Source organism: Lissotriton helveticus, chromosome 3_1 (genome assembly GCF_964261635.1).
Source record: "Lissotriton helveticus chromosome 3_1, aLisHel1.1, whole genome shotgun sequence".
In the NCBI taxonomy this organism is placed as follows: Eukaryota; Metazoa; Chordata; class Amphibia; order Caudata; family Salamandridae; genus Lissotriton; species Lissotriton helveticus.
The window spans coordinates 2,087,188,543-2,087,209,887 of record NC_136061.1 but is presented as its reverse complement, the minus strand read 5'-3'; the positions used below and the strand labels follow the sequence as shown (position 1 = coordinate 2,087,209,887).

The 21,345-nt window shown below is 47.1% G+C and overlaps 1 protein-coding gene across 4 annotated transcripts in view; it reads left to right on the top strand.

The window, feature by feature from the left end:
• Window positions 1–21,345, top strand: part of LOC144824122 (aminopeptidase Ey-like) — an 836,887-nt gene that overhangs the window by 374,119 nt on the left and 441,423 nt on the right. For all 4 annotated transcript variants that reach the window (XM_078683237.1, XM_078683239.1, XM_078683235.1 and 1 more), the window contains exon 6: window positions 2,920–3,074. In XM_078683237.1, the coding sequence (XP_078539363.1) occupies window positions 2,920–3,074 (155 nt within the window). The remainder of the gene's footprint in view (window positions 1–2,919; window positions 3,075–21,345) is intronic.

The following is a 21,345-nucleotide window of genomic DNA, read 5'->3' as shown; positions in this document are numbered from 1 at the left end:
TGCCATCGAAGAGAGGGTAATGTGAATGAGTGGCATAGGAGCAAAGGAGATGAGTGTTGTTAAGAAAAGCTAAGCAGTAAGGGGAGGAGGAAGCAATGGATGAGCTAACGGTAGGAGTGCAATATGGAGAGCACAGGATCAGGGTAAAAGGGGAAAGCAGCACACATGGTAGAGGAGGAGAGAGTAAGGAAACACATGCCAAAAACATCTAATCAATAATAAGCAATACAGTAATCCAGTGACCACTTTAAATTTTGGTGCTGTCCAAAATCTATTTTTGGTATTGTCCACAATCTGTCTAGAAATCACTAAGTAAATATGTCATAAAGTAAGAGGCCATAATAAAATCATTGGAGCCAGAGATGCTACTACTTGAAATGTTAGTTAGGTCTGATCACCATAAAGTTGGAAATCGCTCCATGAGTGATTTTTTGCTGTAGGGGTCCCATCACTGCTCCCACAATGCACACCTCATTTCTAAGCAGAGATGTTTCTTACATAGGGCAGTACATTTTCAAATCCGTCCGCATTTTGTTTAGATGCTGGGAATAGTGCCAGTGGCATAAATGATGTTTTATTTTGTGGCAAATATTTGTTGTTTACCACACCACCATGGGATCAGTTCATTACATTAGTACCAAGTCTAACTTCCCTTGGTTCAGTGGTCTCAGAGGAATGGTAATTTCCACCACTAAGAACACTTCTATACAGAGGCTCATGAGTAATTTGAGGACGGTTTGCAAGAATAGTCAGAGACCAAAAAAGATGCACAGGATTAAATGCAAGCAGGAAAACGGAGGAACTAAGTGGGGCAGGCAGATCAACACTGCCACTTAAGTTATGAGGCAATATTTGCAATAACAATAGGATGAAGCAGACAGATAAGTGTTGAATAACACCATTAGCATTGGCTAATATTAACAGAATAAAATCTTAATGTTAGAGAGTGAATTATGGTGGCGCTGGCGGGGCTCCCATGAGGACCGGATAGCTCTATATGCGGACAATGTCCTGCTTTTCCTGGCCAACCCAGCCCAATCCGGACCACTCTGACTCGTGATTCTCCAATCCTTCAATAGGGCCTGCACCTTAACCCTGCAAAATCTATCCTGGTCCCCCTCCACACCTCCAGGGAGTGTGTGGATTTGCAAACAACAATCTGCCTGAGCCGACTCTCATTCAAATATCTTGGTATCAGGGTGGCGCTGCTTCCAGAGCTGACTTGGTCCATCAACATCACCCTGTTGCTCAAATGTACAAAAGACAGCCTCCGTTGTTGGCAATCCCTCCCCCTCCATCCTCGGCAGGATCGCCCTATTCAACATGTTGATCCTGTCACATCTCTTATATGTCCTTCAAAACCTTCCGCTCCACCTTGCCCGCTGTTGGTTCCGGGAGCTAGATGGGGTGATTATGACCTTCCTCTGGGGTGGCTCAAGACCATGACTGTCCCTCCAGTGTTGTGCAGTGGGCCCCATACAATGGGGCCATGGGGATGATGAATCCCTACCTGGACTATCTCACCATCCGTCTCCTGGTGATCCATGACTGGTATAATGGGGGCTGGTCGGATCATGCCTACCGGCTGGAGCTGTATCGCCTCAAGTTCTCCCGGATCCAGGTCATGCTTTATGTGGCTCCAATTCCTCAAGCCCTGCCAGCAGTCACTCGCACAAACCTCTGTGACACACCCACTGGGACGCCAACATTACACTTTAGACACCCCTTTGGCATGGCACCTGGTTGCAGGAAGTTGGGACACTGGTGGGTTTCCAGCACAGGGACTTAATAGGAATCACTTGACTGGGGGATGTATGGAGGGGTGAACACATGTCTTCTTTCCAAGAACTACAGTGTGCATACTCCCTACACTTTAACCAATTCTACAAGTACCTCTAATTTCGGCATACCCTTACTTTCCCCGTAACCGACCGCACAGCAATCCCAGAATTTATCCTGCTGGAGGCTAAACTCCTTATGGGTAGCCTGGGGAAGGGGAGAATATCACAAATCTACTGATCTCTAATAAACAATACTCCCTCCACAGTACTGTTCCTTAAGGCCTGGTAGGAGCAATGGGTGGGTCCTGTAGATGAGGATGACTGGAGAGATGCATTGATGCCCCTAGAGTACTCACTATATCGGCCAGACTCCACCTCATACAAATTTACTACCTCCACTTTGCATACGTTCTCCCCTGTGCGATTGCACAAAGCAGGTTTTCTCCCCACCCCAGGCGCCCGCGATGTGAGGGGGAGCAGGCTGACTTCTATCACATGGTTTGGTCCTGCGTCATCATTTCTGACTACTGGGTGTCAATTGTGGCAGAGATAAGTGACGCCCTGGGCTGGCAGGGCCCCGTAGTCCTCTTGCGCTTCTCCTAGGGGTGATGGAGGGGTTGGTTGGCTCCTGTGGTGACTGATTGTTCCTAGGGACAGCCTGTTTAGTGTCCAAAAGAGACATTGTAGCAGCCTGGAAGAGCTCGATATCTCCTTCTCTTGCGAAGTGGTGTAAAGGAGTGATTTGGTGCGCCACTCAGGAAAGAACTGTATATGAGGCCAGAAGCTGCCCGGTTAAACACGAATGCATATGGGGCAAGTGGCTGGGATTGATAGGCTGAGATACCGAAGCTCATGCTGGGTAAGGTCCAAGAGACACTACTGTTTTCTTGTGTGCCGCATGGCCCTCGCAGGGAAAATTAGGATAATGTATCCTGCTCCCTCTTGTTGCATCACAATGCTGTGCAGTTCATTTTGTTGTCATAAAAGCAATAAAATCGCGTATAAAAAAGGTGAATTCTGACGCAAAGTTATTTAATGGTTGCAATGTTAGATATTAACCCAAACTGAACTTAAATGCGTTTTTTTACTTGAGAAATGAAGATTGACATTTTTTATTTAATTACCTTTTTTGTTGCAGATCAAATAGCCCTTCCAGACTTTAGCGCTGGAGCAATGGAGAACTGGGGGCTGGTCACTTATAGGGAGACAGCCCTGCTGTATGAACCAAAGATTTCCTCCATTGGGAACAAGGAGAGAGTGCTTATTGTGATAGCTCATGAACTTGCCCACCAGGTACTGTCAGTGTCATGCAAATACTTTAAAACTGCATCATGTTTTCATGTGATTTGTTTAGATCTGGCCTCATGTAATAAAAAAAACATGAATTAAAAAACAAATATATACATATGTAGCTGGATTTTGGGTCATCCCTTTTCATCCATTGGTTTGTCAACCTGCATTTCCATTTTCTTTCCACCTACCTTAGCATACAGTAAGAGGATAGGGTAAGCCTACTTCTGCCATTGTCTCTTTTGCACTGTGAGTGACATAATTTTGTCCGAGCGCATGTGTGCGTTGTTCTTTAAAAGAAGTCCACTTCAATTCCAGGGTTGGATGCCAATTCTTTACTAACCAATGCTTTCTTCATTGCTTTCTTAATCACTTTGTATTTTCTTTAGTCATGCTTGTTCACACTATATTAAAAGACAATCAATCATTTTCTTTGTGTCAATAAGAATTGAAGCACTTGATACAGAGTTTGGCTGAAAGGGATACTTCCATCACAAACGTGAAGCATATCCCATCTGCCGTATAACAAGTGCTATAGGATATAATGCACTTGTAATATGGTGGATGGGATATCCGTCATATTTGTGATGGAGTTGCTCGGTCCGCCAAACTGTATATAAGACCTAAAGTTTTCTGTGATGTGTATTAGCGACAAGAATAGTTTCTATACCCGTTCTAAGAACTCGTTGCTACTCCGAAGCACACATACATTTCTATTAAAGGTATATGCATGGTTAATTTTGTATTTACATTTTTATTACATGTATATGGCCTCCATATTCAGGTGACATATTTACTTTTTTTTATCTTCGTTGCATTTGCTTGCAATAAAAAATGAAAAAAACTTAAAAAACTCACACCTTGCAAAGGCCAGACCGTTCAGCTTTGCCAATGATAGTTTACAACTGGCAGACACAGAATTACCTGTTTCACATAAATCATGTATTATCTATAGAGAGGGACACTGATTTTACTCTAACCCCTACCCACTGGGTGTTGTAAGTGTCATTTAACACATTTAAGAGCTATTTATTGATTGTAACTTTTATTCGTCATGTTAAGATCTATGCAATTGAATAGACATGTAGCCATTTACTTGGTACAGCTGGTATCTGTGTCCATGTAGTGGGGGGGCATCCTCTTTTTTTTATTTTTTTTTGTGCTGCTATGATTTTTCACCCATGTTCTGGAACAGTCCCTGAACATTCAGCAAATTCCCAGTTGTTAGTGGAGTCTACTATCTTTTTTACTAACAGACAATATGGTAAAACGTCTAGTTGTAATCCACTATTTGTATTTCTTTAAAACAAACACAAAGGACAACTAGCACACTTCAGATGTATTTTGATAGATGCTGTATCAACATACAACCAACAGACCCTTTTTGTGCCATTCGCAAGAGAACTTAGGAATCAAAATAGAGCTCAGAACTCAAAATGTGATGGATGGAAGACTGGTCTACGGGGTATTGAGGGAATTCACATCAGGACCTTGCCTCTGAAAAGCCAGTAGGCTTGTGTACAGACAGTTATAAGTCAGACATGCCTCTTGCAAATCTGTAGGACTAGGATGTCGTCATCACATGCCTCACATACCTCCACAGAGGCCATGTGAGCCTGGCGGCTGGGCATAATCACCAATCAACGAAGGCCACCTTTGAGTGGGCAGTATGGCTCAATCAGTGCCATGTGTCAAGTGCACATATGTAGCTAGGTCTTGTATAATAAGAATCAAATGCTAAACAGACATCTGAAATACCAGAAAATGCAAATCTGAGGGACAAAATATATCACATGTCAGGTACACAGCAAATACATCTGTACGGTGGGGCTGAAGAGGAGTAACTTACATGTCTGACGTACCTTGGACAGTCATATAGGTTTTAGGAAGAGTCAGTAACATGTTTGCAGCATCTTTTAGAGGATGCTAGAGAAGAGCCAATGTCAGTCACATAATATGTGTAGCTCCTTCAGGCTGTAGGACTGGAGTGAAGTCTGCCATATATAATATAAACTTGTGACAGATCAGTAGGGCAAGGGCAGAATCAAGGAGATGCGCTTCACACCTTTCACAAACCTTTAGAGGAGGGTCCATCAGTCATTCATACATGATGTATCATTCTGACTGCCGGAAATTACTGGGGCAGTCAGTCACATCCCACGGACAAGGGAGGATTGCTTCCATCTAATGTGCGCTAAGAGAACTTTACTTTATGCCTGTTCTAGTTCTTCTCCAACTAAGTCCTATTTATTTGCTGGGTCCCGGGTCCTTGTCTGTTTGTGCCTTCCTAATGGTCAACCTCTTAAGACTTGCTCTTATTTTGCCCCAGGAAATGGTCTCCAATTGGCCCAGGTCAACTCAGTGGCAATCCACGCTCTCTCTGCGGCCAGTGCCGATCAACTGTAGTGGTCCACCACTCAATATCTTTACCAAACTTTTTGCCTTCTTGCGCCTATTTTCCAGACCTTTTTTGCTGGCTTTAAGACTCTAAGCACTTTACCACTGCTAATCAGTGCTGAAGCGCATGTACTTGCTCCTTTGAACATGGTATGAGTGGTTTACAGCTGTCTGACATATTTAATTTGCTTGTAAGACCCTTGTACAGTGGTATCCCATATACTCAGGGCCTGTAAATTAAATTCTACTAGTGGGCCTGCAGCGCTGCTTGTGCCGCTCACAGAAGTAGCCTTTCAAACCTGTCTCAGGTCTGCCACTGCAGGGCCTGTGGTCTCAGTATACTGCCACAGTGACTTGGCATTTAATGTTACCTGCCAAGTCTGAAACTCCCCTTCTACTACATATAGGTCACCCCTAAGGTAGGCCGTAGGTAGCCCTGTGGGCAGGGTGCTGTGTAACTAAAAGGTAGAGCATGTGCCTTTATTGTGTGGCATGTCCTGGTAGTGACAAACACCCTATTTCATTTATTACTACAATGAGTACAGCTCCTCTTATAGTTTAGAATTGGGAATTCCCTTATATGTCTTTAAGTGGTAATTTCTAATCTGAAAGGAGTAAATGTAAATGTAAATGTCGGAATTTGTAAAGCGCACAGCTACCTCCACCGGAGGTGTCCCGGCGCTGTCCGTATACCGCTTAGGAACCCTTCCTGGCTTTCCTGGGAAATGTCCACTCCTGGGCACACCCCAGGTGCAACCAGGCATCCCAGCGCTTTTGGGGCCGTTGTGGAGACTAAGCAAGCTATTGCCCAGAGTTGCAGCGTGGGACCCATGATCAGAACAGGCACTGAGGCGAGAATATCCAGTCAGGGGAATTAATGAGCCAGAGTCCCGCCGAGGCGGGAATCGAACCCTGGTCCCTGGCCAGAGCTCTGCATCAAGGCCTGCCTGCTCTAACCATTGAGCCACACTTCTCCACCAGAGCAGAGCCATGTTTGGTATGTTTGGAATAGTGGTGATACAGCTTGCTTATTGGTGTAGGTATATTTTTAATTACTATTATAGAAATGCCACTTTTAGAAAGTGGGTATTTCACTGTGCGTATGACTCTTGTGCTTTGTAGCCTGACTCCAATCCATCTCTAGGGCAGAGTGACAGCTAGGTTTTGTGCATTTGTCCAAAAAGCCATCACACAGGAAGTGTTGGGTGTAACAGGGTTGCATCTGCATTCATCTGCATACTGAATGGTCTTCCTGTGAAGGGAGAGAGGGAGGTGGGGCACACATACATTTGTATTGGCTGTGTCCTACTCTCACTCAAAGGGCTTGTTTACCCCCACTGAAGTCTGGAGCCAGGGACGAGGTTTAAAGGGGGTGTTATAAGATTTCTTTTGAAGTTACTTCCACATATAACACATTTTGAGCAAAAGCAGAATTACAGGGACTTCTGACCCCATGGTTTTTAGGCACTGTGTGGGACTTGTAACCAGACACTGCTGGCTCTACATGCTGCACATTGCCAGTGCCTGTTGTGGTGCCACGATGAATCGTCAATTGGACTACTTGCTTAATGTGCTGGCATGCTGCTTGCTGGGCTGATGGAGGGACTGCCACTTTGTTAAGAACATGATGTGCTGGCTTCCGGTTTCCCTGCCTTTGTTTCCCCCAGTGCTCTCCCGAGGCTTGCAAGCTTGCTTCCCCCACCCTGTTCTGCTGGAATACCACCAACCTAGCTGATTCCATTGCTTACTGCCGGTTTGTGGAGCACATGGTGAGTGCTTCATTTTGCCCTTATCTCCTAGCAGGAATTGGCGTATGTTGGGCACTTCATTTATGTGAACAGCGCAGGGCCTTCCTGCTTCTCTAAAGATTGAGCATTTTCTTATGGAAGCATGGTTGGTAACTCTGTTGCTGACTCTGCAGCAGTTTTCGCACAGGCTGCACCAAGGAGGGGAGACCGAACCAACATGCCACACCAGACTCGTTGCTGGGGCATCAGAGAGGTCTCCAGCGACGTCAGCGCCACCTTACTGCAACTAGCTTGTTGCCTGCTAACCAGGTGTGGGCCAGGCACATGAGGCCCGTCAGCCTGGAACCATGATCCAGAGCACAACCGCGTGAGACCAGGCCGGCGCTGCACTATTTGCTGCAAGAGAGAGTTCTTAAGGACACAAGGACTGCTCCCATCACCCCAGGAGCAAGAGGTTGAGTTGGGTCCTGGGTCAGTTTTTCCCAAGTATCACACCTCCTTCTTGGGTGGCCAGGCTACATTGGAAGTTTGCCTTGTGTGTTTAGCAGCTGCATTCGCTGACAGTTGCGTGTGCCCAACCTGCCCATGGGAGGGATCCAGAGAGGCCTACCAACAAAAGTCGGAAGTGTGTGCCCCCCACAGTGGTGCCACATATCTTGGGACATTTTATTTGTTTGTCTGTATTATGGGATAGAGTCCTCGACAGAGGCCCCCTAAACAGGAATTTGTCAGAGTTTGGGAACCAGCCTGACAATATCTTAGTAACACCAAGAGGAGAGCAGGAGCTCCCAAATTACTGTATTACCAGTAACAATTAAATAGGCACGCTTTACTCTTCGACCACTGCAGCGCCTTGGACGGAGCACCTTTAAACCTTCCTAACATCCTCCTACCTCTCGCGGAACCCGCTCCGCGGGTCCCGCTTCGTGTGGGGTGTGTGCCGGAGCATCAGGAACTCGGACTGTGTCCCTTCACAGGCAAGTGACAGGCGGGGCTGCGAGCGAGTGCAGGCGCTCTGCAGGGACTACCGTTCCCAGGAGCGCTTGCCAGACCCAATCCTCCACACCTGGGCCGCTCTCCCTGTCTGCCCCTCCCCTCCCCCAGTGCTTAAGACTCGTGTGCCTGGGGCTTTCCTTGGGACGCTTTACTCTTCAACCACTGCAGCGCCTTGGACGGAGCACCTTTAAACCTTCCTAACATCCTCCTACCTCTCGCGGAACCCGCTCCGCGGGTCCCGCTTCGTGTGGGGTGTGTGCCGGAGCATCAGGAACTCGGACTGTGTCCCTTCACAGGCAAGTGACAGGCGGGGCTGCGAGCGAGTGCAGGCGCTCTGCAGGGACTACCGTTCCCAGGAGCGCTTGCCAGACCCAATCCTCCACACCTGGGCCGCTCTCCCTGTCTGCCCCTCCCCTCCCCCAGTGCTTAAGACTCGTGTGCCTGGGGCTTTCCTTGGGACGCTTTACTCTTCAACCACTGCAGCGCCTTGGACGGAGCACCTTTAAACCTTCCTAACATCCTCCTACCTCTCGCGGAACCCGCTCCGCGGGTCCCGCTTCGTGTGGGGTGTGTGCCGGAGCATCAGGAACTCGGACTGTGTCCCTTCACAGGCAAGTGACAGGCGGGGCTGCGAGCGAGTGCAGGCGCTCTGCAGGGACTACCGTTCCCAGGAGCGCTTGCCAGACCCAATCCTCCACACCTGGGCCGCTCTCCCTGTCTGCCCCTCCCCTTTTCTATATTGACTTATAAATAGACACACTCATTACCGCTGCGCGGAAGCGCGCGGAAGCGCCGGGAGAAGCCCGGGACAAGGGCGGGACCGTCCTAGGCCGTCACAGGCCGGAATAGGCTGGGCTGGGCCTACTCTCTTGGTTTTGTTTGACTGTGCAGGTAACTGCTGGAACAATTGAATTATTAATTTGTTTACCTGCCCTGTGATTCATATTGGAGTCTCTCTGAGTAAAATAATGCCTTCCCCGGTTAGGGAGAGTACCCCACAGAAACCGGGAGGAGCGAAAACTGGGACACTTGAAAACTATTTCTCACGGGCGGTGGGGGAAGCTGACAAAGAGGGAAATTTGTCCAGGTTGAGGGCGGAACGTAGACGATCAGTAGATAATTTGAAAAATACTCCCATGGGAGAACAATCTATCACAGTTAGGGAGGAGCTCACTTGTATTGAGGATGTCCCACTCCTGCTAAGGGAGTGCGTTGACACACCACCAGTTGGAATTAGGAGTCCAGCTTTGGTTACAAGCCCCAGTCCCGCCAGGGGGACTATTGATCTAATTTCACAACTGCCCAAAGACCATAATGATAGAAACCCCAAACCGAAAGTAGTGAACACACAAGCAATCTTGGGACCCCCTCCAAAAAAGCGTAGGAGAAGGGCAAAGGGAGCGCAGGGAAGTAGTAAACCCAAGATCTCACACCTGGATTTTGGCAAATCTTTTAAAAACCCTGCATCTACAGTAAAAGCACCGGCAGAGCCACTCCCAAAACCCAATGTTCAGGCGAACTCAGTTCCTGCCCGGATCGATAATGCAGGGACCAGTATTGTTAATGTCCCCCTCTCTGTTGTGCCGCTGGGAAATGTGGAATTCCTGTTAAGGTCGCTGCTACTCCCAATCAGCGAAAGTATAAAAAAGATTGAGATCAGGCTAACCATATTGGAGGCTACATTGGGAAGTCTGAAAGCACGCGCTGGCGGACAGGGAATTGACTCAGAATCTAGTACCACCACTGTAGCCCCACAAGGGTCGGCACACAGGGTAGTAAATTCAGGCCCTCCACAAGCTGCAAAGGGGGTAGTCCAGCATCAATCCCTAAACCCGAAACCTGTAACTACCAACCCACTTTGTGTAAATACACTTAATCCCCCTCTAGTACCAGTAGCTTCGGCTCACCGGGTAGATAATAGTGGCCCAGACCACCAAAGGAAGCCCCCTGTAAAACCCCGTCGTCCTAATTTACCACCAGAAACTAATGACCTTACTGTGGTTATGGCAGGGGTCCCGCAACTTGATGAAGGAGAAGTAGAGGATTTTTGTGCCCTAAAATCCAGGGTAATCAAGTGGCTAAACAGAAATAGACCCCTCCCGAGACACCTCAATAATGAAATTATAATGGTAAGAAGGGTCCCATGGGTGGGGAGAACCCAAAAATCCATACCTGGGGACTGTTTACTGGTGAGCTTTAGGGACAAGGGTACGGTGTCACACATATGTCAAGGGGAAAACATATCGAGGGAATCCACTATTCAAACCCTTCGTGTGTCCTTCTTCTTTCCCATCGCCCCTGGTCCATTTTACCCACCCCAAATTCATGATAGATGGGAGAGGGTTGGGAGAAGGGGGAGTCATCAGGCCTTTCAACCTAGGCCATTATTTGTCAGACCAGTACCTCCCCTCCCTACTTATAACCGGTTTGATTGCCTGAACGGCCTAGAGGGGGTGGATTGACAAGCAGAGAAGGCCCCTAAGGAGAACATAGAAAAGGGTGTTCAAGTATCAATACCGGAGGAGCAAGGACACCGGACCCCGCAAATTCAAACATTCAGGGAGGTGGAACCCATGTTATTTGAAGATAATGGTATGGCTGTGGATGGGTTGGTGGGAGGAGGTGGGGGGGACGCACAAGGGGAGTTGCAGGAGATGGGTTCAAGGAGCCAGGGGGGTGCAGTTTTGGGTGGAGAGGACATGAGGATAATTTCTTGGAATGTAGCGGGTTTAGCTGGAATATTTAGTAACAAGGAGTGGGTTGATTTTGTTAGGAAATTTAATGTTATTTGTCTGCAGGAGACATGGGCGGTGGTGAATAACTACCATTTTGAGGGTTACAAGTGTTTTTTTGTCCCCGCCCGAAAATCGAGTTCTGGGAGAGCAATGGGGGGCTTAGCCATTTATGTAGATTTATCTCTCCCAGGCATTTGGCTGTCTCTTGATTGGAATTTGTACGGAATACAGGCAGTTCGGTTCTCTGGCAAGGGGTTGAAATTGTCTGTTTTTAATTTTTATAACAGTGAGACATCAGACTCTAATTCATCCCTATTGGCTGAACTGGATCAGAGGTTGGGTCAAGAAATCATATCTCAGAATAATGGGCCGTCTCATGGCGTACTTTTGGCAGGAGATTTTAACTGTCACCTCTGTCCGGCTCTGATAAAGGCAAATACAGATTGGGGGCAATGCCCGATCGAGAAAGGGCCGCATTTTGCACATACGCCGACTGGGGTTGCTCTTGGGCTGCTTCGGGCTAAGTACGACCTAGAGCATACCATTAACATGATAGACCCTCAGCTGGACGGTATGCTCCCACCAACTTTCAAGGGTAGGGGCTGTGCATCTATTATAGATTACATCTTGGTCTCGAGACCGTTGATCAACAAAATAATTAGTGTAGGGATAGAGTGGAGCGGTTTTAGTGATCACAATCCGCTCACCTTAACGTTCCTCTATAAAGCGGGCAGTGTAACCAAATCCCGTTGTCTAATTGAGGAGAGGGCCACTGATCAAGGTAGGAGATTGAAGTGGTCCAAAATTGATGGGGCACAGTTTTATAAAACCCTGGGCGATAAGGGGCTAGTGGCCATTAATGATTGTTTGGATTTGGAAATACAGGGCCCAAGGGTCCTGGAAGCGTTTGTCCACATTGCTAGCCTAATTGATGAACTATTAAGGTCTAGTGGGCCTATACGTATCCAGGCAAGTCCCCGCTGGTTTGATAGAGATTGCTCTAAGGCACTGAGGGAACTGAAATGTTCCCTCAAGACGAAACCACGGGATCCACAGATTATTAGGCTCAGCAGAGAAAGGTACAAAAAAGAGACGAAAAGGAGGAAACTTGCCTTACAGGCAGAAGCATGGGCAGATCTAAGGGAAGCTGGGGAAAGAAAAGATTTAGCGGGGTTCTGGAGAATCATCAATAAGCCGACCTTTTTAGAAAACGATTCTCCGGAGATAGGGGCTAATATTCTACCAGAGCAATGGGTAACCCATTTTAGGGGTTTATATAATCATGAGTCGGGCACCCATGTGGAACCACCGGAATCTTCAAGACAGGCCCCACCAGTTACATTCTCTCTTAAGGAGATTGTGACAGGGATGGAGGGTTTAACTAAAAATAAAGCCCCGGGTCCGGACGGAATTCCGCCAGACCTGTTCCTCAGCAACATAGATCTATGGGCTCCCTTGATGACAAGGGTCTTAAACACCGCCATTACCTGTGGTCTCCCCCCTTCATGGTCCAAGGCGATCATCGTACCAATTTTTAAGAAGGGCAATAGAGATGACCCGAAGTGTTATCGGCCCATTTCCCTGATTGACGTATCGGCCAAACTTTTGGGAAGGGCAATCCTGAATAGATTGACCGAATGGACAGAAGAGAATAACATCTTCTCGGATACTCAGTATGGGTTCAGGACAGGGAGGTCCACCAGTGACCAGTGCCTAAACCTGTATATGCTGACTGCCAAGTATACCCTGGCCAGCGACGAACCCGTGTATATGGGATTCATGGACTTGGCAGCTGCATTCGACCACGTCAACAGAGGAAAACTGTGGGACATGATGTCAGGTATGGGGATAGAAAGTGGCCTAATCACCATATTGAGGGAACTGCACAGTGATACCACGGCCAAGGTTAGATTTAACAGGGAGGGAGGACTGTCTGACTCCTTTCCATGTAGGAGTGGAGTCAGACAAGGTTGTATACTTGCCCCCTTTCTGTTTTCTCTTTATATCAACAACCTGGAGCAGTTCCTTCTGGGTCTAAAGACAGACTGCCCAAGGGTTGGGCTGCGGCATATCCCCGTCCTGCTTTATGCAGATGATGCGGTTTTATTAGGAAGAACACCACGCAGCCTACAAACCCTGATAGAAGGGTTTGTGGAGTTCATGAGTAACCTAGACCTATCTGTTAACCTAGGGAAATCATATGTGCTTCTGGCCGGCAAAAAACCTTCCACCAAATTCGTTTACACAATTGGCTCACACCGCCTGGAGCAGGTTAAGACGTTCTCCTACCTCGGGGTAACTTTTGATGGTGCCCTGCAATTTACCCCTTTGGTGGTAGAACGTTGCGCAAAAATGATTGCTTCTAACGGGGCAATAGCTGGATATGGTAGGAGGGTGGGCAGATGGAGTCCGGAACAGGTGATGAATTTGTACGGCTCCATAACATGTTCTAAAGTAATTTACGGGGCAGAAGTCTGGGGGTTTGTGAATACAGTAAGTATCCAACAAGAAGAAACTAGGTATTTGAAAGCAATCCTGAGGGTGCCACCCAGCACGGCTGGTTTTATAGCCCACAGGGAGCTAGGGAGGCCATATTTGGAAGATTTGGTAAAACTCAGACCAATAGTGGCCTGGTTAAAAATATGGATAAACCCAGACGCGCATTTAAGTAGAGAAATCCTATTGGACTGCCTAGGTAGGACCTATTCAATGCGCATCCCCTGGCTCAAATACGTGAAAAATACTTTGGAGGAGATAGGGCTGGGGAATCTTTTCACAAACCCTGCCATTATTTCAGCACAGCATAAGAAACGGGTGGGGGAATTATTTTTGGGGCAAGTAACCCAACGCCGAGCGGATGCGGAAGGAGTGAAAAAGACTGTAAGGGCCCATGGTTTGGTAAAAAGTGTGGTGGGTATGGAGCCTTACTTATCCCTTCTGCATAATGCACAGGACAGATTTTTAATGTGCCGTCTCAGACTGAATTTGCTCCCCTTTATTTTGGCTATACCTGCAGGGTTTACCTCATCTATTGAGCAGAAGGGTCCCTGCGGCTGCGACAACCGGTCTCCGCAGGATACCCTTCACTTTGTCTTGCTTTGTCCCTATTTTTCCATGCCCAGGCGCAGATTCCTTGTAAATATTTTAAAAAAAACGCGATTGGAACACGCCAGGGATGCCCTAATATTTCTGTTTAAAGCCTCTGACCCATTAACTCTATGTAGCATCCTGAATTTTATTAAAGTTGCTATTCGTTTAAGACAAACAAGAGGAGATGAATGAATGAATTTGTATTTATTGGGCCCTTATGTTGGCAAATCCTTTTATTATAACAATTATGTACAAGGATCTTAATCAGTATTTAATAATGTTTTAATTGTTATTGTGTATATAAATGTGCTTTTATGGTGTTTTTTATTCACCGAATAAAGATTCTTGACTTGACTTGAAATAGGCACTTCTGTGCCCTGCGTGAGGAAGTTCAGTGACCATAGACAATGTAATAGGAGTGGAGTTCTGCTGCACCCTACGGATGTCTGCCAATATTTAGCGATTTATGTACAAATGTTGATATATGGAAACGCATAAGTTTTCCTTCAAACTAATTTGCTGCGTTTCATGTCCTGATATTTTTTATGTATGCCATTTTGATTCTTGAACTCTCAGGATAACAAGTACTATTCCAGGATTTGCATAGTATGCACAGTGTCTATGCTTTATGTATTTTTGGTTTATGTTTATATGCAATACAGAAACGTTTTTTATACAATATTCTGTGTATTCTCTGTGGATTATTGTGGCACATGTGTGTGTGTGTTGCACACATGCTTTACACATTGCCTCTGGGCTAAGCCTGACTGCTCTGGCTAAGCTACCAAGGGGGTGAGCAGGGGTTATCCTGAGTGTGTAACTCCCTTACACTGACTAGATTGGCTGGTTCTGTCTGGCCTAGGTGCATACTCTAGCCAATCAGAAACTCCATTTCTAACAGTCCACCACTCACTATCCGTACTGGGTGTGTTGGATACCACTGACTGACCTCTTCCTCATAGTTATCGCATCATTCTCACCCACCTCAGAGCCACTTGTATTTGCATTGCCACTTACGGTGTGTTCACTCTCAGTTCCAGCCAGCGACACCCGTTAACCCCTTCCATGCTCATGATGAGCCCAGCTCGTCATGAGTCACAGTGGAGCTATGCTCAATGGCCGCAGCCCGCCCACGCGCGATTGATTCCCCACCTGTGCGGGAGAATTAATCAGTAGGCGGGGTTGTGAGGAATACCCCCCCACTCCCGCACCATGGAGGAATTACCCCCGTGGAGAAGCCCTATACCAAATGTTAGAATAGGCATCCCTGGTGTGGTTCCCACCTAACCATTTTCCCCTCAACTCTCCTGTTTTGATGACTTCGTTTTTGGTGGCTTTAGGACTCTGCACACGTTACCACTGCTAACCAGTACTAAAGTGCGTCTGCTCTCTCCTTTAAACATGGTAGAATTGACTTACACCCAAATGGCATATTTATTTTCCCAAGTAAATTAGTACTACATGTGCCCAGGACCTGTAAATGAAATGCTACTAGTGGGTCTGCATCACTGATTTTGTCCACCAGTTAAGTATCCCTTTAAACATGTCTCAGGTCTGCCATTGAAGCCTGTGTCTGTAGTTTTAAAACTGCCATTTTGACCTGGCAAGATAAACCTTTTGCCAGGCCCAAACCTTCCTTTTAATATATATGTCACCCCTCAGGTAGGCCCGGAATAGCTGAGAGGACAGGGTGCAGTGTATTTAAAAAGTATGACATGTACTTTTAAGTTTTACATGTCCTGGTAGTGAAAAACTCCATGTTTAGTGTTTCACTACTGTAAGGCTTACCTCTCTCAAAGGATAACATTGAAGTTACCTTGTTGCATTTAATATGCTGTAACTTTCAGCTCTGAGCAGGTAGACAAGTCAAGTTTGGTGTCTAAAGAGTTGTAAATAAAAGCCCTCTTTAATAGTGAATGCAGCTTTTAGAAATTTAGCATTTTCTTGTCCTTTTGTCATTTGGTGCATGCAGCCTAATCCTGGGATATGTGACTAGGTGTAGCTGGAATATGATCTTTGTGTATTGACCCCAGACAATGAGACAAGGGAAAGAAATTAATTGGCAGGGTAGACCACTCTGAGTTAACGAGGTGGAAGAGCTGTTACCTACCACATTTGCACACCACAAAGGTTTTGCCTGAACACTCTCACAAAGGGCTTGTCACTCACTAGTCTTTTGTGACCTCAGACAAGCTGGTGCCATGACTGGAAGGAATGGGAGGTATGACATCTCAAGAGGGTGGAAACCTCTATAAGCTTCCTCCACTTCAAAGTAGGTACCAGGTGTAAATATTGGACCGTCAGACCCAGCTCTTCAGTACTCATTTCTACTTGTGAAACCCTACCAGGAAAAAGGACAGCTGTGTTCCTGAAAGGCCTGCCACTCTGCTGAACTGCTGTCCTGAAGGGCTGTTACCCTGCTGTGCTGACAATCTGCTCTGCTACCCTCTTGCCTGGGTGAGAAGGACTGGACCCAAATCTCTAAACCCAGGAGCCCAGAGTGACTCCAAGGGCTGTCAGAAGTCTCGGACAGAGCAGGCTTCCAACCACTTTGAACCCATCACCTGGACTCTGCTATCTGTGAATCCTGCCCTCCAAGTGGTGTCACACTAGTCCTGGACCCATGGAAGAGGGTTGAAGGTGCTCTGCCAGTCCATCTGTGGATTCCACAGAACTGACGCATCTACTTCGTGGCGCATCTCCCGCAGAACTGTGCATTGTCTCATATGCTTGACACATCACCTTTGGAATCGATGCATTGCCTTTGCTGCATTGACTGCCCTGACTCAAGTAATTTGCATCTCAATCACAGCCCCTTGGAACCCGCTACTGTGTGGTGCATCTCCACGCAAGGACATTGCCTCGCCCAATTCAGCCTATATGAACAGGTACTGCACAACACATCTCCATGTCAGGACATCGCATTGCACTTGACAGCTTTCCTCCCAACTGCCATCCTCGCGAGGGCCCAGCCTTACCTGCAGGCGCCATTTGGAATTTTCCTCACTGGAAGTTCTTCTGCTCTCCAGCCATTCTCTCCTCCCGAATTCCAGCCTTACTCACGTAAAGCTTCACGCTTGGTTGACCTGAGGTCACGCAACGTACCTCCATTTTGAAGTCAGGCACCAACTTTTCAGCATTCTCTGCGCGGTGACGCGCACACCATTAAAGTTTGCCGAAGTCTAATTTTATGAGTAGCGCTTGTTACAAAATCGGTGATGCGCACACCTGGTCTTATCATCGCGCACCTGTGAAGTTCCTTGTTATGTTTTCAACATACAGCAATTGCATATCTTTCACAGTGTGTTTGTAACCATTTCAATTGGTGACATGCACATTTATTTTACGAAAATCGGTGATGCGCACACCTGACCTTATCCACATGCATTTGTTAAATTATTAATTCCCAATTGTTCACAAACTGTGTTTGCATGACTATTACAGCGTGTGCATTATTACTTCAACTGGTAACACACACACCATTTTCAGAATATTTTGGTACAAGTCTACAATTCAAATTGTTTTACTCACAGATGATTATTACATTCTTAAGGTTAATGAGTAGTCATGCATTATAAGTGATAATTTCAACTGCTCTTTAAAGGACTATTTGCTTATTTCGTTTATTACTCTGTCATTTATATTTATATTAAGAATGCAAAATTGTACGTGTCCTCCACATTTCTTACCAGAACCAGGTATACGAAAAACAAAATGGAAACAGTGGTTTAAAGGTTTTGCCAGCTATATTTTATCTCTCGATGGAGCAAAATTTGAGCCGGTTTGGAAATTAGGTCTTCTGTACAATAATCTGGGGTCAGAAGGACAGCGTATTTTTGATCACTTACCTGTGGTCACTCAATCAGATGAAACTGATTGGGATGTTTATAAAGAGGCAGTTTGCAGACTTGCTAGTTATTTTAAGGATGACACCAGCGTAGTAGTGGAAAGACACATATTCTATACTAGACGTCAATTTACATTTTTCTAGCTGAATTGAGAGTCTTAATTGCTACCTGTGAATTTGATGGAACCATTGATTCCTATCTGAGAGGTCAACTGATCGTCAATTGCTTCAACAAAAAAGGGCAAGAAAGATTACTTTGTTGCAGGATTCCATCATTAAGTGAATTAGCCAGAGGAATTGAAAGATCGTTTTTTTTTTTTTTTTAATAGACCTTTATTGTGGTAATAGGAGTGGTACACAGCTTGTGTGCCTACAACCTGGAACATACAGGCCGGCAGCGCTTTCAAAGAGTATCACATTCATGCAATAAAATTCTATCAAAGGAGATCTTAGGTAACACAGCATGTCACCTACAACCCATCAGGGCCGGCCGCGTGGAAGCGTATCACAAGCTGGGAGGACTGTCGGTCTTTGCTATTTCAATAGTGTAGAGAGAGTAAACAGTGAACCGATGAGGTCTCATTTTACAATAACTCGTAAACTTGAACAACAACTCGGGGATCAGTGTAGCCCTCCCACCCACCAGTAGTCCCACCACACGTAGTATAAGGTGAAGAGTATCAATCAGCGCAGAGTGTCTCTGCGCTGCATTTCTTGCATGTGTTCAATCTAACGTGGGTGAGTGCCTACTATTGCCGGGCGAGGAATTGAGACTAATGGAGGAGGGAGATTCGGACGTGGTCTGCGCTCTGGTTTATGAAGATAGCAGATATGAAGTGTCACATATCAGTCAGATGGCGACTGGGAACTGGTTGATGCGCGGGGAGTGATAAGCGAAAAGCGGAGGTACACGTCGACTAGGGTCTGTGCTGGTAAACAGAATGTGGCTACCCTACGTTGTGGATGGTAGTCATGTAAGGGGTAAAGCAATGGTGTGAGGGTACGGCTAGTGTGTTGGGTTACGAAAAAAGGGAATTGAGTGGTCACAGATGGGGTAAGTGGGGCGCACCGTGTTTCATGAACCCGTATCAGGCCGTCCATGTGGTGCTGCATCGGTTGTTACGTGGTTGGGTATCGTGCGTGGGTTCGATTCAGGATCAGCTACGGACTGGTGTCTGAGTAAGTACGCTGCGAACGGGCCCCAAAGGTCCTTAGGACGTGATGTGTGTGGTAACAGTTCTGCATAATTATGTAATTGGTCCTGCCAGGTGGACATAGAGGTTAACCAGGTTTTAAACTTGGGGGCGCGGCCTCGGCCCCATCTGCAGGCAAGCTGTCGTTTCGCTAAGAGGAACCCCAGTGCAAACAATTTCCGATTGTTCTTCAGCTCGGGGGGAGTGAGTCCCAGCAAGGCGATTCTCGGACACGGTGAGATTGTTGCATCCACCATGTCCGACATGGCTTCAAACACTTCCACCCAGTAAGAAGCGACTGAACAGCAAGTCCACGCCAGGTGCATGAAGTGGGCACCCGGGCGGTTGCAGCGGAGGCATCTGTCATCCTCGCGTAAGCCAAAGCGGTGTAGTTTAGCGGGAGTGTGATAGAGGCGGTGCAGAAATTTAAAATGCAGTATTCTCAGGCGGGCATTGCCTGTCACTGAGTTGGTATGGGAGCAGCTCAATTCCCACTGGTCATCCGTGAGTGGGGCATCCAGGTCCCCATCCCATTCTGCGCGCGCTCGAAGGGTAGGAGGTGTTGCGGCCGAGTACGCATACTTATATAACATAGAGACGACATGTTTCGGGGCTGTAGTCTGGAGTAGTGCATTTAAAGGCACCATAATTTCCGGCTTGTTCGGGGAGTCGGGAGTGGCTGCCTTGACGCCGTGCCGCAGTCGTGCGTAAAGGAACGTGTCCATGGTCGAGGGGACCTGATCCCCAAATAAGTGGGCAGAGGAGCGGAATTTCCCTTCCACATAAAGATCCCCCCACTTATGAAGTGCCAGTCTAGTAAGCATTTTGCGACCTAATTCCTCGCAGGAGATACTCAGTCTGGGATCGTGCGCGATGGGCATAAGCGGGGAGTAGAGAAAGGCAATGTTCGCCAGGGTCGCAATCCTGTGCCAGGCTAGCACCGTACAGTCAACGGTGGTGGGATCACGATCGGTCACACGGGATTCCGTGTAGAGATACCCCGATGGCTTAGCAGGCCTCATATACCCATCTTCCACGGCTAGATGTGCCATGAAGGGCGGAGGTCGGACCCAGTAGGCCGCGAAGTGAGCCTGTGCACAGTCGAAGTAGAGGCTGAAGTTGGGGACCTCGAACCCGCCTTGGTGGTAGGGCAGCTTTAGCGTCGATAGTGCCAACCTGGCCTGTTTACCGCCCCAGATCAATCTGGACATCTGGGAGTCTAGGGAGCGGAAGAAATGTGACCCAGGGCTGTAGGGGATGTTCATGAATAGGTACAGTAGTTTAGGGAGTATGACCATTTTGATCAGGGAGATACGCCCCGCCATGGAGAGTGGGAGATGAATCCACTTAGTGATATTGTCCGTTAATTTGTCCAGGACGGTGCCATAATTCGCCCTAATGAGGGTCTCGCGGTTTCTGGTGATTGTTATGCCCAGGTACTTAATCTCGTCTCCCTCCCACATCAGAGGGTAATCGAGAGGGAACTGCTTGGTTCTATCCGTAAGGGGGAATAAGGCTGATTTTGACTAGTTGATTTGGACCCCGGCGATAGCTCCGTATTTAGTGATCTCCCGTAGGAGAGGGTTCAGATTGTCTTTCGGCTTATGGACATATAGGGTCATGTCGTCAGCATATAACGAGACGAGTATCTGCCTTTCGGGGTAATTCAAAGAGCACTGGTTGTGGTGCTGTCGGAGTTTGGCGGCAAGGGGTTCGATAGCAATCGCAAAGAGGACCGGGGATAAGGGGCATCCTTGCCGGGTACCCCTTTGTATCTCGAAGTTGTCGGATCTAGATCCATTCAGCAGGACCGCCGCGTGGGGCTTGTTATAGAGAAGTTTAATCCAGGCTATAAAACTGTAGGGTGTACCCATGCGTTCCAGCAATGCAAATAGATAATCCCATTCCAGGGAATCAAAAGCTTTGGTAGCATCAAGGAAAACTACCGCGACTTCACATCTGGGAGTGATGTCTTGTAAGATTGTCTGCAGCGTGCGCAAATTATGAGAGGTAGCACGATTCGGGACAAAGCCTGCCTGGTCCGGGAGGACCAATCGCTCCATAAGGAGGTTGAGGCGGGTAGCCAATACTTTAGCCAATATCTTAACGTCTATATTTAGTAGGGAGAGGGGTCTATATGAATCGCAACGCTCGGGGGGCTTGCCTGGTTTTAATAGGGAGGTGATGAGGGCTTCTCTCATGCTAAATGGCAACGTACCCTCCTCGAAGGCGGTATAGTATACTTGTTGCAGAATAGGAGCTAAAATG